This window comes from Trachurus japonicus, chromosome 13 (genome assembly GCF_045865225.1).
Source record: "Trachurus japonicus isolate A0001 chromosome 13, Traja_1.0".
NCBI lineage: Eukaryota > Metazoa > Chordata > Actinopteri > Carangiformes > Carangidae > Trachurus > Trachurus japonicus.
In genome coordinates this window covers 37909267-37928163 of record NC_140919.1, presented here as the reverse complement: position 1 = coordinate 37928163, position 18897 = coordinate 37909267, and the positions used below count along the sequence as shown (strand labels likewise).

Sequence of the window (18897 nt, the reverse complement as noted above, 5' to 3'; positions counted from 1 at the left end):
CACCCATATGTTCACATTAAAAAATAACACAAGTAGTGTAAAAAATGAAGAAAGTGTGCTTGGCATCTCTATCACCTGCACAGCTAAAAATAAGCAGGTGTGGATGCTGAGCCTTGGGAATATACAGAAATGGCTGTGGGAATGGGAAGCCACATGCTACATTCAATTTGAAGGGACAATCCTGCTTTAATACTGAAGTGAAAGGAAATAATCAAAAAAGCATAGCTTTTTGAAGTAGGTTTGTTATTATGGTTAGTGAATACTTAAAGCAGAAGTAAGCGATCCGGTCGTTTTGGCTAACTTCTTGTCAGTCGATGGAGTTGCAGTCCCCGCCCTCGTCATGGATCTATTCGTCCTCGTCCCTACGTCACCACATGCACGTGCATCCCTTGGCTGCACACACAGAGGGGACCGCCCTTTATGCCGTTCTCTCTCCTCATTGGATAAAGGTTGTAGGATACAAGGAAAGTTTTCTCCTCGGCTTACAGCAGAGCAGAGTGACTGACAGACCCGTGTTTTGGACCAAACACTCTATATAAGTGATTGCCGTCGGAAGATATAACTATTTAAGACTTATACTAACACAAAAATTCAGCTTACTTCTGCTTTAATCAGTAAGTAATGTGTAATAGTGCCTTTCAACTAAGTAATCCATCAAAGGAACAGTGATGCCCTAAGCATGGTGACATTTGGAAATAATGAAATGGAGTGATTGAAGAGAAGAGCCGTGCCTGACAACAGTGAGGACACAATGTTGATCAAACAAGTAGGTTTTTCCAGGGATCACTTCCGGGGTGTTGCAGGGAGCATGGTCTGTCAGGATGTAAGGCGATGGCCGAGCTCTCACAGTAGCATTTGTTCCATGGATTTTCAATACATTGTTAAACACAATGCTGCGCACAGACACGCTTCCCACAGTCCCCATTTTCACTAAACAGGGGCATAAACAGTTGTATTAATTTTAAAAACTCATGTTTTTATAAATAGTTACCAGCAAAAAACACCATGAAATGATGGTCTTACCTTCACTGCAAAGTTTTGTTTCGTCAAGATTGTTCAGTGATACAAATGTAGATTCTGAAACAGAAACAGAACACATGAGACAATAGTAATGAATTATATCAGGGGAATCAAGTACAGCAATACTCAACATTTAAGTTGTATACATCTCCCATAAAGTGACTTCAAGCAGTGAACATGCTGTCTGTAACTAAAAACAGTAAATTAAGCATTTGGGGGCAATAGAAAAATAAGCACTGCACAATACAAAATAAGCACCAAGTGCGCAGTATAAGTGCCAGGAGCCGCAGCCTGTCTGAAGCATTAATTCACAACCTTTGCGTTATTTAGGGCCCAGATGGAACTGGGTAAAAAGCATAGTCTGTACCTGTTTGCCGGTGGGTACAGACTCTCCTTTGTACAGACTTTCCAGTAAGCTGTCCTGGTTGTCGCACTGGACTCAGCTTCCCTGCGCAACATGACCACAGGGAGGTGTTGACGTGTCTGTCACCACAGCATCTGAATTCTGTCTTTTTAGCATAGAGCAACTCCATGCTGTCACTTGAGCAGCAAACATCCTGGTAAAAGAACAAACAGCAAGTTTCATGAGACTGATATCACCATATGTTTTTTTTTATTTATTTATCATTTACTAATAAAATGCTGACCTTAGGCATTCAATGACAACATGAATGGGACTAATAACTTCAAATTCACCATGGAATATAGTCGAGAAATTATTCACTTTATCTACTTATTTCTGTGGATGAGAACAGGAGATTGGAGACATCTGACTATCTCTCTAGTTTCCATCCTAATCACTTTATCAATAATCTCCCACATCAGCAGTTCATCAGGTTAAGAGGAATACTGTATGTAGCAATGAAGAGGATTACCACACTAAAGGCTAAAGAAATGGCTGAACGATTTAAACAAATCTCTTACTGACAGTGCTATTGAGAAAGCCAACAGGTGATAGAGAGAAGAATTGTTAAACCCTCCTCCCACTGAGTATGATAATAGCACCACCTATGTATCAGAGTATTCCACAACAGATCGTTAGTAAACACTGGAAAGTACTACAATGTGATCCGAGCCTAAACCAGCCTTGTTTTTGTTTCAAGAGAGGTAGAAATGTAAGGGACATTGTGGTCTGTTCCATGTACAGTATACTGAACCCATATAAATCAATTGGCTCTCCCAGCATGTTTATGGGAGTTATTGATGTGGAAAATGTGCACATTGTGCCAACACACCTGACACTAAAACATTCAACCATCCCCATTCTGGAAGAAATCCAATATAAATTGTCTTTCCACTCATGTTATCTATGTGTTGATTTGCCCATGTGGTGTGATTAACTGTATGTTGGCCAAAGGAAACAATACTGTCTTCCTCTGCCTGAAGATCTAGTGTTGATCTAGGCGTTGCAGACTTTTCTTTACCCTCATGTCATTTTTTCTTGGTCCAGCACCCACCCAACATTGAGCAACTAGGATGTGCGTGCTGTTTTTTACTTCAAAGGAAACATAACTGAGATCTGAGATCGCTAGACTTTATAAAGAGAAAAACAATGGTTCCAACCTAATTCCAGAAGGGGGAATGTGATCTGTGAGAACTTCTGAGAAGGGAAGCTTTTTAGATCAACAAATCCTCTGAAATGAATTAATGAATGATTCACAAAACTTGTTGTTTTCTTACAGTAAATACACCCTGTTACATGTCTTTTCCCTTTTCTTTCCCCTCAGGGCACTTGTTGAGCCATGACTGCATACACACCACCAGCTTACAGTAGTAGATTGGATGGATCATTTTCTTGTAGTGTGTTTGCGGTGGGTTTGGAGTCATCTTTTGTACTCTTCTATTCTATTGTGTGTACTTCTATCTATTTTTTGTGTTATTATATTACTCACATGAAAGTATGTGATTCAGAAATGATGTTCTTTTTAAACTTCATGCCAAGATTACAGTGAGATACATGTACCATTCTGTATACTGTGCAATGGCAAATATTTGAAATCTTATAATGTCCATGATTTGAATTCTGGCATATAAAATGTAAAATGTCCAAAAATGTTGAACTGTCCTTTTAGGTCTAGTGGCATGGGAGTAGAAGCAGATACATGTTCTTTGATGATATCACCATAATGCAGAACTGATTAAATACATCACAGATGATAATTTGCTTGCTAGCTTACACATTACACCAAGATATATTCTGAATGGGCACAGCTACAGACCCTCCAGAGCAGGATCTATAATTATTTCTGATTAGATTATTACTGATCAAATAAATTAATAAATAAATTAAAAAACATACCTGTGGCCCTTGAAGAACGGACCCACAGCACTGCGCTTCATGCCGATGCTTGCCCAAGGATTTCAGGTTATACAGTGTGTCTCCACAACACTTCATGTGTTGGTCTTTAATGTTAAAGACCTTAATACCACAACAATGGCTGTTTTCTTCTTTAGGGTGTCTGAATGGGGAACAGAGTTTACTTTTAATATCATATAGTGATTAAGATAAGGTTGTATTGAATTCCTCAACTTCAGGTTTCTTATTGTGAAATTATTAGTCTATTCCTGTACTTAAGGTAGCCTGTCAATCGGCGGCAGCAGACGTCTTTGCTGGTGTGAGTTTACCTATCATTTAGCTGAATAAGCAGTTTATCCCATATTATCCATGCATTTCATAGGTGAGAGGCTATAGACCCAAAGCCACTACGGCTCATCATACCATGGTGTGAAGAGGATTTAATTTCTTGGTGCTACTGAAGTAAATGGCATAGGTTAATCTTCTATTTTTAAACAGGAAGGAGTTGTAATTTCACATCTACACTCAGTGTTCCAGACATTTTCATTCATTTAGTATTTCTGATGAAGCAAGATCAGAAAACAACGTCACAAGTCTTTTCCTTCACTTCGCTCCCTTGCAAAAGCATAAAGAATACACTAAGATACTGTATATATATTTTTAATCTAACAGATTTATTCTTTTTAATGGGACCCCTATGACTCCAAAGTGACCAGCCCAATAGCCAACTATAGTCGTTGTGTGGAGCTGATGTTAAATAAACAAGACAAGTCAACATAGTCACATTACTGTCGACGTCAGTTTTTGTTTAAGAATTTACATAACAGCATATGTGATCTATTCATAAAAATTATCTGTCTTCAGCCCTTCCTGTGTCTGATCAACTACGCTGCTGTGCCAAGTAAATCTACAGTGCTGATACTGTAGCTCAGTTCTCTCAGATTGGATCTTTAATGCTGCAAAGTACCTACTGTAAAACAATTCCCAGGGGGCTAAGTGTCTGACATATATTATTATTTTTATGTTTTAGATTCACCCAAAAGCTGGTGAGTTAGAATGACCATGACAAAAAAAATTTAACGCTAGACTATAACATACTGTGTTCTCATAATCCTGTGAAAGTGTGATAGTGGGTTTGAGCACAGAAATGTATGTGTAAATTGTAAAGTCAGGATCCCAATTCCAATTTTAAAGACGACAGAAAGACCAGAGAACCTGACCTTTGGTTGACTAGCTGGATACATTTTAAAGGGTTGCCAGAAACTAAACAAAGGAAAAACCAAGACAGGAACGCCTGCCTGGAGGCTAGTTACAGAGAATTTTTCCCCTACACACCCTGATCCCCTAACTGTGGAATTTCCAGCTTTCCTGGCACTGTACAAACCAGACACTGTGGCATGCCTACGTGACTGAAAAATCCTATTGACTCTGAATTTCATCAGTATTTTCAAAGACAAGTATACATGCATACATAATCACCTGTATCCATTACAGCAGATCTGATTATGTGGTGTGTAGGTCTCTGCCCCACAGCAGTGCTGTCCAGGTGTGGCATGAAACTGAGAAATACACACGGTCTCTTTAGCTGCGTTGTAACGAATACCGGTTTCTGAACACTCCTCTCCATCTTCTCTGTCCTTGTACAATGTGTTATTACAGCAGATAACTCCAACTTGTGCCAAGCCATACGGAGTTTGTCCGCAGCACTTTAAGAAACAGAGAAAACACATCTAAGTATTGTTATGTACACAAAAGCAAACACATAGCTACAACTCCACATATTGGAACATACATAACATGCATAGCTAGGCTATTGAAAAAAAAGATGGAAATATGCTGATCAGAGTTAAGTTAAAGTTAAAGACACTTTATTAATCTTTTGCAGGAAATTACAATGTTACCAGCAGCAGAAGACAACACAAGACCACAAACACGCATCATGCACAAAAATACACAATAACAACAATATTTCACAACCCGTTACAAACTTATGTCAGTGAATAAGAGCAGCAAAGTCTAAAATGCGATTTAAAAAGAAGCAAAAGTAGCAAGTAGCAAGTAGCAAGTTAAATATTGTACACATCTTATGTGTAGAAATGAATATTTGCCAATCTGTTTAAGTCTTACCAAAGCCTTGTTCAGTAATCCTTTTGGATGCACAGTTATCATTAACAACGCTAACGCTAACGTCTTTATGTCTTTCAGATCCAAACCCCAACTGCCACTGTATGAAAAGAGAAGCTGGGTGGAGCTCAGACCTCGCTCTATGAAACTACCCATTTTTATTGCTACATGCCAGAGGTTTTCTGTTTTTTGTTGGGTTTTTTTTTTTCAAAACAAATATGATACAATATCAGTTCTCAAACTTAAAAAGACTTATTTGTATTTAGGCTATTTAACACATGTAGTTTACTTTCTGCCACACGCAAGATTCGATGTGGACTTTTCTCATGAGTTCATCTTTTAATGGGAAGGGAGGGGCTGATGTGAGAGGGTGTGGGTTTTGTCTCCCAGAAAAGCAGAGAAAAAATGTTTCCGTTTGCAGAGAAAGCACAGTAAAGCAGGCTGCATGTCAAAAGGTTATTACTTGATCCATCCAAGGCTCCCGCACAGAAAGGCAGCCATCACAGCAGATGAACTTGCTTGGAATGTACACTTTCGGGCCAACATCACATCGCCCTAAACAGATGGGATAGGTGTGGGTGGTTGGATAGAGAAATGGGGAGGGACATTAAAATTGTGGGGTTTAATGACATCAACTAATGATGACTCAGAGACCCTGAGAAAGACATCACGTCAAACTTGTGATTGTCAATTGCAGGTTAAAGGGTTATTTCTTTTATTTTCCACTCTCGGGAGAGCCTATATCCTCTACTGGTATTCACATAACTGAAAACTTGTGTGGTCTGTGAAGAAATGAAGAAATGATGGGAAAAGAAACTGAAGTAGAAGTAGCCAGGTGACAGGGTGGGGATAGATTCCATGTGTGAGACACTTACATCCCGCAGTGTCTGAAATCTTAACCTTTACCCCAGTTTGAGTTTCCAGACAGACAAACATTTAAAACATTCTTTTAATTACCCTGTCTAGTGGGATGATACATCAGAGAACATGTGCAAGCAGGTTGTCTATGTTACATGTCTTTGTGTTCACATTAATGGAAACATTTGTATGTTACCTGAAAGCAGGTTACTTCTTGAAGATTATACTATATTCATGGTATGGATGCTTTTTAAAGCATTTTACCCTGGGCTTGTTTCAGGCCCATAATCAGGAGGGCTGGGACATTTCCCGGTGGGCCGGTCTGATTTTTGGGCGGCGAGGGCCATTGTAACTTTTTTCTTTTTTTTTTGTGTGTCCCCCCTTTATTTGGAAAAGTATCAAAAAGTATACCAAAATGTTGGTATCAGGTCAACATGTTTTGAGACTGACAACAGCACAGAGAAACAGTAAACAGTTTCCCAACTACAGTAAGTACTGGAATCATTGCATGTTCTTCATTAGCTGAATATGTTTCAGTTCAGATATCAAGTAACAACAGGACATTTTTCACTGTCTGGAAAATTCTCTGTTGAAAAGGTTCACACACCCAATATCATCTGTTAGCACGTTTGTTTTTTTCCCCCTGCATTTTTGCCTTTTTCAGGTAGGGAGACTAGGGGAATGACACTCAGTAAAGATCGTCTCAGTCGAAGGTCAAACCAGTGATCTGCTGCTGTTTTGTTGGAGACTCAACATCCCAACCACAGTTATGGTGATAATTGAAACTGAAATGGCAATAGCTACTATATATCTGGCATTTCTACTATGGTTTCCAATGAGCCCTGTATCTGTTGTGCTCTGTAGGGAAAATTAGTCTTGTATGTTTTTTGTTGTGGACAGTTCATGTAAGCAGGAAACATTTAAGATTTTTTCCATCCGTCCAGCTCTCTCATGCCTCATCATTATCCATTTAATTTCATCTTTTACTCAAAGTCTGCTTCCGGCACCACTTTGCAAGTTACACAAAGTCTGCTGGATAACTGCTGCTGTTGTTTATTTTGGGTAATTGTGTGATGCTATGTATCGTTCTTCATCTCTAATTTTCCCTTAACTGAAAACAGGAGCTCTGCAGTGTCCAAATTTGTATATATAATCACACCCGCACAAAAACATACCCGATGTCATACCTGAGCTGCAGCACCATGGAGACTTTGTCTGGTTTCTCTCACAGCAGGCTGATTCATTGGGGTTGTAACATGAAGACCCACAGACACTTTTGCGTGGCTCTGTGCTGTGGATGTACAAGGATAAGTTTGGGTAGAAATTGTGTCTGGGCCTCAGTCAGTATTTGAACACGTGTTTTTTTTATTGTGAAGAATGAAGTGATGATGTTTAATCACTTCAAAAAACAAAATGATGTAGGTCTCATCAACTTACCAACTGGGCTGTAGGGATGGGTACAGCCCATTTAGGTATCGTTTAGGTGTTTTCCCATACTGGGGCTTAAAGAATGGAAAACATACAACATACTTTTTTAAGGCATTTTGTGACAGCAAGTTATACTGTATATTAATTAAAAATGTATATATTATTAATTTAAATAATATAAATACAACTAAGACTAAGGAAAAAACAGCAGTGTACAGTGGGGAAAATAAGTATTTGATCCCCTGCTGATTTCTGCTCTTATTTCACTTGATCAAATGTAAATCAATTTAGAACCTTAATATGATTATATTATTTCTGGATGTTTTTTTTTATATTCTGTCTCTCTCTGTTGGATCAAATACACTGAATCAACACCAACACCTTGTTTCTTGCCAATGTTATAAAACACATACACACACTACAGCTGTGCAGCACCACATCCATTGTGCTCTGACTCAGCTGATTGACACCAGAGCATGTGAGTGGAGCAGAGGAATGGACAGGTAGTGGTGCAACGGATCGTTGTTTATCTGTGATCCGTTTGAATAGCTCTCAACGGATCAGCACGCAAGTGGTCCGAGGATCAGTTGATGAAAACAAAGTTTGCTGAAACAGGCAATTAATAAAAAATGTTTAAAAACTGACGAACGAAATGAAGCACCTAAATCTGTGTTGCTTTTCAGTCTGGTTACTACCATTTACGTCAGCACCGGTTCCATTATGGTACCGAGTATCGGTGCCCATCCCTATGGGCTGAGGTGCAAGTTTCTAGATAAAAAACAAACAAACCATAAAATACAAATGTGTCAAGGGACATCACTAAGGCTTTTTGATTGATATGGTTTGTCTGAGTATGTAGGTTATTTTGGAAACTGGATTCATTCATAGCAGTTAGATTAGTCATAACTGACAAAGAATACAGTGTGTTTCTTACCTGTGGTCCCACACCTGTGGAAATAACACAACATATTTTAAGTCCCTGCCAGACATAACAAGCATAGCGAAAGTTGTGTATGACTTTTTTTTCCCCAACTAGACAAAACACAAGCCCATATGTCAGTGAGGAATCCACATTTTCTTATCAACTCAACAAAATGAAAGGACTTTGTCACGCACCTTCCTTTGGACAGCAGTTGGAATTAATTGGTTGTATCAGAAGAGTTTGGCCACTGTGACAGCAGCAGTGAGTCTTGGTGTCATACTGCTCATCACCACAACATACATGGTGACTGGACTTCTTAATCTGGACCGTCATGTTACAACGCAGCTGCTTGTCCGCCTCTGTGGAAATAATCACATTGAAACTTCATTCCAACTTAACCGTGTTTGTGTCCTATTCAATATACTAACACAAATTCTTTAATTTCCATGAAAATAGGGAGATATGTGAAGGGGGTAGCATGCTATGCTGTATTTGTGTCAATCATAAGGGAAGTGGCAAGATTTTTGGTTGTGAATCGTTAACAGAAAGGAATTCTGCAATTATCTACAACCAGAATACAGCACCAAGTCATAGAAAACACCGACCAAAGGTATTTGATGCATCATTTTTAGTAGAGCTGTGATTGCTCTACATGACGTTCCTCGGGACTAATACTGTGATGTGAATTAAAACGGTGGTTACAGTAGCATGTCAAACTGACAGTAGATCAGTCTTACACAGTGGGACATGTAAGCTGTTACAGTTGCTGTTAAGACTACACATGCAGTGTATGGGGGTCTAAGGAATTGCCTTTGTTTGTACCTGAGTCCTTCACACAGCATGTGGAATTAATGTGCTGTATGTGAAGATTTCCATTCATCATACAGCAGCAGTGAGTCTTGGTGTCATACTGCTCATCACCACAACATACATGGTGACTGGACTTCTTAATCTGGACCGTCGTGTTACAACGCAGCTGCTTGTCCGCCTCTGTGGAAATAATCACATTGAAACTTCATTCCAGAGCCGTCGTGATTCAATTTAACTGTGTTTATGTCCTATACACAACTCTTGGAAATACTGCTTTGTTTTACTGAAATCTAAAGTTTTGTCCTATGATTTATGTTGCAGTTCTACTCAACATAACCAAACTAGTGTGTCTTTGATGGAAGTTAGCCAACAGTAGGAAGCTGATAGACTGCATAAGGTCTTGAGTGGGTTGTTGGCATTCTTCCCAGCCTGCAGCCGGCCAAATTTGATGCATAATTTTTAGTAGGGCTGTGATTGCTCTACATCAGTGCCCCCCCCTCCCCCCAATTTGCAATTTGATAGAAACAGGAAAAAAATGCATTTTAAATTGCATAATGGCATTTATTTACTCGCTGAGGCAAATATAAGCTTTCAGTTGTAACTTCCAGAACAAAAAAATCATACTTATGCAGTGGCTGCAGACACCTTGAGGGCCGGACATTCAAATAGGCCTGATTTCCCTAATAATTTGGTTGTTTATATTTTATATTTTTATTTTACTTGTGCACATCTTGATATATCATCATTTACATATCATGCTGGAGCTTTACACTGCTGACAAGACACGCCCTGTGATTTTCAGCTTAAATATGCAAGGACCATCAGGTCGGTTGTGATGAATCAAGTCATTGGTCCTGACATGTGTTTCGTTTCACAAACACACATTCTACATCTCGGGGGCGACGTCTTTCTTGTTTTTTTCAACTTTATTGAAAGTTGCAACAACAACAAACAATTCAGTCATTCCAGCTCACGTTTCCGAACAGGTGACGTCTTTCCACACGGGCTTCCTTCGTCTTTGAAACGAGGCAGAGCTCAGTGGGAAACAGTAGGAGAGACAGTAGGAGAGACTGACAGACCCGTGTTTAGGACCAAACACTCTATAGAGTAGAGTAGAGTAGAGAATACTTTATTCATCCCGAGGAGGGAAATTCATATTAGTGTAGTAGCTCACACGACAATGACACAAAAAAGAAAGAAAGATGGAGCAGGGTCGCCGGATGGAGCAGGGCCGCCGGATGGAGCAGGAACCGCCGGGTGGAGCAGGAACCGCCGGGTGGAGCAGGAACCGCCGGGTGGAGCAGGAACCGCTGGATGGAGCAGGAACCGCCGGGTGGAGCAGGGCCGCCGGGTGGAGCAGGAACCGCCGGGAACCGCCGGATGGAGCAGGAACCGCAGGGTGGAGCAGGGCCGCCAGGTGGAGCAGGACCGATGGTGAAGAGGCAGCTGGGTGGATCAGGATCATTGGTGGAGGGGCTAAATCATTTTGCTTATCTGCCCCACTACTATATTCCTCCATCTTGCAGCAAGGAGAGAGGAGCCGTCCACCACCGCTGCTTTCCTGGTCAGTGAAGGTGCCATGAAGTGGATGATCCAGGCCGTCCAGAATGGCCTCCTCCTTCTTCAGTGCTCTAGTGCCTCAGGATGTTTAGTCTGTATCCTAGCAACAACTTCATGGAGAACTTCAGATGGAACTTAAGCAGTTGCCATTGGGTGGGATGTACACAAGTGTTGTTATGATTCGAAAAAATTAAATAAATGTCTACTTTCTGAGTCTTCACCAATATCTCCAACTCTTCATCACTCTTGTTGGGCAGAGAGTTACTATTTCCAATGATGACTGACCTCAGAAAGGACTGATAGGACATCTCCACCTCCAAGCCTTTAACTTTGCACCAGCAGCAGCAGCACAACAACCACCACAAAAGCACCTCTTCAGATCATCTGAGGACAGGATGGTGGTGTCCTCCAGATCTGTCCATTTTCAATGAAAGAAGCTCATCTCTGAAGAATCTCTTCTCCCCAGAGAAGCATCCATCAGTAGATAACAAAAAACACAACAAAAATAAAGCAAATGTTGAGTAAAAACTCAAAAACTCAGAGCTACCAGACTTTGCTGCTCCCAGTTGAAGCGCATGTTCCGGAATATATAAGTGATTGCCGTCGGAAGATATAACTATTTAAGACTTATATTAACACAAATATTCCGCTTACTTCTGCTTTAATGTCTATTTTATAAGTTTTATGTTGGGGAACACTTTTATTTTGGTAAATTTGGTGATTTCAGTATCTGCTACAGACGGGAACCAGAATGCAGACGGAATTCGGAGTTAACAGACATCAGGCGACACAAGGCTAAGGAAAACCCATAGGGAAAACCCTGCAGTCCAGCCAGCTCCCCAAACATTCGCGCATGGTGATTTAGGCAAGGGGGTGGATCTGACTATGCTAACAGTGGTTACAGTATCATGTTCAACTGACAGTAGACCAGTCTTACACAGTGGGACATGTATTAAGCTGTTATGATTGCTGTAAAGACTATACGTGCCGTGTAGGGGTCTAAAGAATTGCTTTTGTTTGTACCTGAGTCCTTCACACAGCATCTGGAATGAATGTGTTGTATGTGAAGACTTCCATTCATCATACAGCAGCAGTCAGTCAAACTGTCATACTGGTCAGTACCACAGCACAGGTGGTGAGTGGATATCCTCATCATACTCCTCTGGTTAGGTCTGATACCACAGCATAGTTGTTTGTCCTCATCAACAGCCTCTGTAAAAAGATCAGTTGGATCTTTTAAATGTGTCACTTTTACCTTTGGCCCACATGATAAACTACTGTGTACATCCATTTGTTATGTTTACCTACTCACCTTTACCACAACACTTAGCCTTTGCCGCAGGTTTGGCCATGACAGTTGACTGGCAGCATATTTCATTGAGTGGGTTGAATGCCTGTGGGCCACAACAGTCTGACACCTTCTGACTAAGACCAGGTGTAATGTGAGCTGTAAGAACAGAGAACAATGAAGTTAAAACAAACACCATTGTAAATATATAGGTCGACTGATAGTGGATTTTTATAGGCCAATAGAATAACAATTATTTGGAGCAGGATAAAGCAGATAGTGTATCAATGGCCGATATCCCACAAAAAAAAGAAAGAAAGAAAAAGACGTTTTTCTAAATGAATAATTTAGATTTTATTTTACCTGATTGAATAACTGAGGCCATTAAAGAATAAAAAAACAATAGAGTCTATCCTGATAGGACATTTTATAAACTATTGAGGTCTTATAAAATTTGGAATGCAGACCAGGGAGTTAGCAACTGTGTGATACTCAGATATCTCCCTCCTGATATCCTGAGTGTGATGGAGAAACACTATTTATTTTAATCGTTTATTTAACACGGACAGTGCACGGCTCTCAGCTGTACCAGAATTAGCTACCAGCTATATTTCATGAAACATTTTTATGGTGTTTTAGTCTATTCAAGCAGGTTCATTTGTTTTAGATGAGAAGATCTATGCTGATCAGTTAAAAAAAAAAACATGTCCCACAACTGAACAATACACAGCAGTGAAGTCAAACAGAGCTCCCGACTGTAACTGACAGTGTGAACTGATCACATTTAATAGGCCATAAAGCTGGAGGATAAATTGATATAACAGTGTAAACACACCACTTTCTTACATTTACAGTTGGCTAAGATGCAATCATCACAATGCCCAGTCTGGTCTGTGCTATTGCATGCTTTTACTTAACAAATTAAATTATCTCACTTTTAACCACATTCAACAGCTCAGCTCAACTCTACCAAATACTATCATTTCACGAAAGACATGCGACCATTACCGTTACAGCAACTGGCATTAGCAGGGTTGAAAGCCAGTTCTCCACAGCATGACAGCCCTTCCCCTTGATGAAGTCGATTCTCACAGCAGACTGCCTCGTGAATGTCATACACTGTTTCCCCACAGGTTTTTCTGCAAGAAATAGAAAACAGGTATCAGGCTGTTATCACCCATAGCTATTAGTATTGCCTAAACATATGCACAAAGTACTTATTTTACAGGTTAACGTAGCCACCTGTCATGTCAATGTGCATTTCACTTCTCCTTTGCAATACTGCCCTCTGATGGACTTAAGTGAAAACACTCTCTACTAGTTATCTAGGTAGCCATACTGTATGTACATCTACTGTATGAACAGAATCTACTGGTGTGTTCGCATAATTGCACATTTGTTGTGGACATACCACAGAGGGGAAACCGTGATGTAGTCGAGCAGATGGTCGATAATGTTGAAAGCAAACTGGACTAAATGGTATTGTGCAATTAAGCGATTAAAGTCAGAAGGTTTAAAGCATCTCAATTTTTTGGTCATTTGTGAATTTTACATAATGTAATGCCAGATTACAATTGTAACACAGAACAAGTATACAAATTTTGAAACAACGTAATCATGAAATATTAAATACTTAAGTTAACCTTTTTTTTAACTCATTCAGCAACCAGACACCCTCCTGTTCTTTGTGCAGTGTAAATCATACATTGTTCAGACAGTTCAGCCCAGCAAAAGTCCTGTATTTTGCTTTGCCTTTCTATTGTTGTTATGGTCTGCTCCGCCTCCCTGCCCTGCTGCTGTGAACGTGACCCCAGTCAACGGCCCCAGACTAGTCCCAGTACACACACTCTCTCTGGGACTGATCCCCTGGTTTTGACTCGGCTTGCCTTTGACCACCTCTCCTCGTCTCTGCCCTATGTCCTTGCTGTCTGCATTGTTATGTCGTTTATAATACTATGTTTTTTCTGTCACTGTACTGTTTTTATGTTTTGGGACTCCGGATGGAAATTAGCATTGCTGCTATAATCCGGCGCATTTACATGTTTTTATATGTTCATTGATGTGCACTGTCCTACCTAAAGTAAAGTAAGTAAAGGTTAACCCAACAGCCTCCTGTGCTTGACTTTGAGTTTTGTCCGAGCCTCAGTTTCAGTGTCATCTAGAGAGCCCTGCGTCGCCTGCCGTGAGAAACGCCTTCAACCCCGTGAGTGCTCCTGGTCTGACCTCAGCTGCTGACTCACATCCCTGTCCGCCCACGACCTTCGTCTGCCTGCTCCATTTTGGCCCCACTCAGCTGTCATCAATACCCCACTGGTCCTCAATAAAGATAAACTGCTTCCTGCTTCTTTCTCACTGCATATGGGTCCACTACTTCTCACAGAATCTTTGTTTTTGTAACTCTACACAAACCAATCACTAGGTCTGTCTGTTTTTGATGAGAAGATCTCTACTGTTTGCTGAGTCAGCACACACACATTCAGACATGGAGCTCATGAACTAGTTACTATAAATAGGGCCAGAGGCCCGACACTCCAGCGCCTCACTCAGACTGTATTTCCTGTGTATCCACAATTTTTCCTGGCCCTGTGTTTTATACAAGCCTCTGCAGAGTCAATCACCACCACACCCGAGTAGAATTTTCAGTACTATACATATTTCATTTTATTATCAATATTTTGATATGATTTTCTGTAGACTTCAATGTTTGTCACTGTTTTTATCATGTTTTAACTGTTTTGAATGAAGTGTGTTAAAAATAAAAAAGAAGTTTAATGTTTTGCAGGCGGTGAACTAGTGGTGACTGTGCCCACTCGATGCATTTTGTGTGAAAGCAATAAAAAGTGATTCAGTTTTGACCAGTGCCTGTTAGCAAATATGCTCTTCAAATGGATGTGAGCACAGAAGGAAAAATGCCCATGCTTTGACATTGAAACTTTATGCTTCAAATGGCCACAAACCGTTTGTTTCTACGAGCCTCCGTTCCTGAGAAAAGTCAAGCTAAACATGGCTGGGTTTCATCAAAATCCCTGCTTTTTTTTTCTAGAAAAGGAGATACAGCGTCTTTTATGAAAAGTGCTCTGTTTGTGCCTGTCGCTCTTCTGACACTTGCATTTCTGGATCAAAGGGCTCGCCACTAAACAGCAATAACACCGACGCACTGTGCCGTGTCACAGCCTCTCGCCGCGGAATGTGATGGTCTCTCGGCCACAGCAGGTCGGGAACACCGGCCCCACCGGTAGTCGCGGTCCGTCTGTGGTACGGCTCGGTGCCGGCGGCCTGCTTTGGCCCAGAGACCATCACATTCTGCCGCAGGAGGACATGGTGTTGCTCGAAATGAAGAGCAGGCGGGAGAGCTTCCTGTTCGGCTCCGAGCTGCTGGAGCCTCGCGGGTGAAAGCGCTCCATCCGCATTCATAACTCGGTTTGCAAAAGCCGAGTCATGATAAAAACTTCCAGATCGTGAGTTGCCATGAGTTTTTGATCGTCATCTATTTCAGTTCTGCTCGTCGTAGACTCCCCAAATTTACACATAAGGTGTGTTAAAGTGTCTATTTTCATAATTTTTTTAAAAAAGAAGCAAAAAAACGTAAAATTACATTATTGGAACTCAACGCATGGGAACGAAAAACGTAAAATTACGTGATGGCACTCAATGAGTTAAATTAAATCAAAATTCGGACTTACCGCGGCTTCCGCATTGTTCCTTTCCAGGTCAGAGAACAAATGCCTCAGAGTCCCTCCGCTGTTTTGTTCTCTGACACGGAAAGGAACAATGTGGAAGAACGTTGAAAAAATTGCATTTGAAAGACTCTCATCAGGAAGGAGATTCAGGGTCCCTGTATCAACAAGAAACATTTTCAAGAAATCCTTTGTACCTACATCAATTGTCTTGCTAAACCAAACTAAACCAAATTAATGAATCAACCAGGATCAGGTGACTTTGATACTGAGAGCTGTTTGTTTATTTATTTTATTCATTACTCACTACTTATTTTACTCTTATTTATTTACTCACCTGGATCTTTTTATGCTCCTTAACAGACGGGAAAGGTGCGGGAAGCTCTTGTGTGTCCTGTGTCTTGTGTGTTTTTGTGTAGGGGTAAATAAAGGGGTAAATAAAGGGTAAATAAAATGTCACTTTGTGCACTAATCTGGCTACACTGTATTTGCAACACAGTACACCAAACATGATCAAGAACTTGAGTCTAGAAAAAAAAAAAAAAGTCTGGCGTCACCAGAAATTTGTGATGTCAAAATGGGGTCACGAGCCAAAAAAGGTTGGGAGCCACTGGTAATAAAGTAAAACAAAAAAATGTGTTCAGCAACATGCTGGTTGACCGCATTGCACTGCAGAGTCTGTGGGAATTTCTCTGTCTCTCTTGCTCCTTTTACCAGCATTTTCCCACATAATGATCATGATAGGGAAAAACAGCCTATGACTGTCTGTACTGCTGGGCAGTTGGAAACAGTGAGTAGATATAGACTTCATGATTCCTATGCAGGGCAATTTATTTGAGCAGCTTGCACACACAAATAACAAAACATATCTAATGTAATCTAGTGGTGGTGATACAGAACTAATTTGGGCCAATGTTCTGTAGGATTTAATGTTGACAATTTATTAATTTATTGGTATGGCATATTTCAATGGCATGTTTCAATGCCATATATCTTAAATGCTTTGTATAAATACAGAGCCAGGGTTCTCTCAGGTTGGTTCAGGAAGAAGTATGGAAGTGGAGTAAGAAGGTAAAGACAGTAAAAGTGTATGATGAGGATGAAGAAAGTGATGAAAAGGAAAGACAAGTTATTGTAACATGTCACGTAAAAGAGAATCCATGGAAGAGATGAGTCAGATGGTCCAGAGATGTGGTGACAATAGCACTTTGAGATTGTTTGCTCAATATAAAGTGCATTACAAATAAAATTCATTATTATTATTATTAATAGTTGTGCATGAGGGGCCCAATGTGATTTTTTTTCATGGGGCCCAAAATTCCTGGCAGCGCCCCTGCATCGTATAGTACCCATTTTTCAGTCGGCATTGCGTATACTACCCAGGCTAGATCTAAATCCCCTCTGATGCACATCATTCAGTAGTGTCTGCAAGCTAATCGTTGGAACAATTTCCCACAGACTGGACTTTCAGAAACGGATTGCTACCTTCTTCACAATAAAACATCTTTGCTGAAATGCATCACACGCCAATTGTGATAACAACAGATAACAGCATCGTCTTCTTTCCCTTGGATACAGGCAACATTTAATGCTATGTTGCTTCTATGCAGGGACAGAATTTTTTTTCTGGCCTTAAAGGGATAGTTCACCCAAAATTCAAATGTCACTCATTATCTACTCACCCTCATGTCGACTAAGGGCTGGGAGAAGTTTCAGAGTCCTCCGTGCCTTAGGCACGAGTTACAGGGTGGGTCCGCGCAGCAGTATTTGTCCATATAATGGTTGTGAATGGGCCTCACTTTTCTTCGTCCAAAAAGACACACCAAAAAACATCCAAATACCTCCATACAGCTCGTCTGTACTGTCCCTCTTGTATTGAGGCCCCTACATGAGAAATTGTTCAGCCCGTCTGACACAGGAAGAGCAGTGAACTGAGACACTGGGAGCTTCCACTACAAACAAGCTTAAAATATAGACTTATTTAATTTTTTCGGAACAATTTCTCATGTTGGGGCTTCAATACAAGAGGGACATTACAGACGAGCTCTGTGGAGGTATTTGGATGTTTTTTGGTGTGTCTTTTTGGATGAAGAAAAGTGAGCCCCACTCACAACCATCATATGGACAAATACTGCTGCGCGGACCCACCCTGTAACTCGTGCCTAAGGCACGGAGGACTCTGAAACTTCTCCCAGCCCTTAGTCGACATGAGGGTGAGTAGATAATGAGTGACATTTGAATTTTGGGTGAACCATCCCTTTAATAACAAAATTAATAAATTAAATGAAATTACAGTTACTATTTAGTCTGTAGAGAAAGCCTGCAGAACTGCTGATCTCAATGATTTGTTGACGTAGCATAGCTAATGTAGCCCGAGACCTATTAACTAAATAAGATAGACCAAATTTATATGTGTGTGGTAAATGTATGTTGAATGTTAATTGCACATTTGGAGTAATTTCGTAATTTCGATCCCCTATGTACAGTAATTGTAATTGACAGTTACGTAGGCTACATATAGTGTGATTGACAATAAAGTTCACTCAGACTAAGACTAAGATGTGTGCACGTGCCTGCTTCTATGGACACCAGTAGCCTACTCCACCTCCACTCCGAGCCGCCTCCCATGCGGTTTAGCTCCGGAGCCAAGAGCAACTGGAGAACGGAACCCACACACCCACGCACGCACACACACACACACACACACACACACACACACACACACACACACACACACACACACACACACACACACCCAGTTCCAGTAAGTGACTGAGTGTGAGAGTCTGTGAGGATTCCAGCCGGTCTGGGACTGATAATTTACCACAAGGGACAGACTCAAAACAGTTCTTGTATCAGATCTGACCAAATCATCATACAATAGCCTAATCACAAACCCCACACAGTTGTGATG

General features: G+C 40.7%; 1 protein-coding gene across 1 annotated transcript; it reads right to left on the bottom strand.

Annotated features, from left to right (window-relative positions):
* Window positions 1-613: 613 nt before the first annotated feature.
* LOC146976559 (uncharacterized) lies at window positions 614-14584 on the bottom strand. The gene is made up of 13 exons (XM_085796716.1): window positions 14547-14584; window positions 13315-13445; window positions 12331-12465; window positions 12042-12230; window positions 9441-9638; window positions 7736-7745; window positions 7486-7589; window positions 5904-5995; window positions 4796-5022; window positions 3320-3479; window positions 1388-1577; window positions 1024-1077; window positions 614-930 (listed from the first exon to the last, which is right to left on the bottom strand). The coding sequence occupies exons 1-13, from the start codon at window positions 14582-14584 to the stop codon at window positions 674-676; spliced, it is 1785 nt and encodes a 594-aa protein (XP_085652842.1). The 3' UTR covers window positions 614-673.
* Between the last annotated feature and the right edge of the window lie 4313 nt (window positions 14585-18897).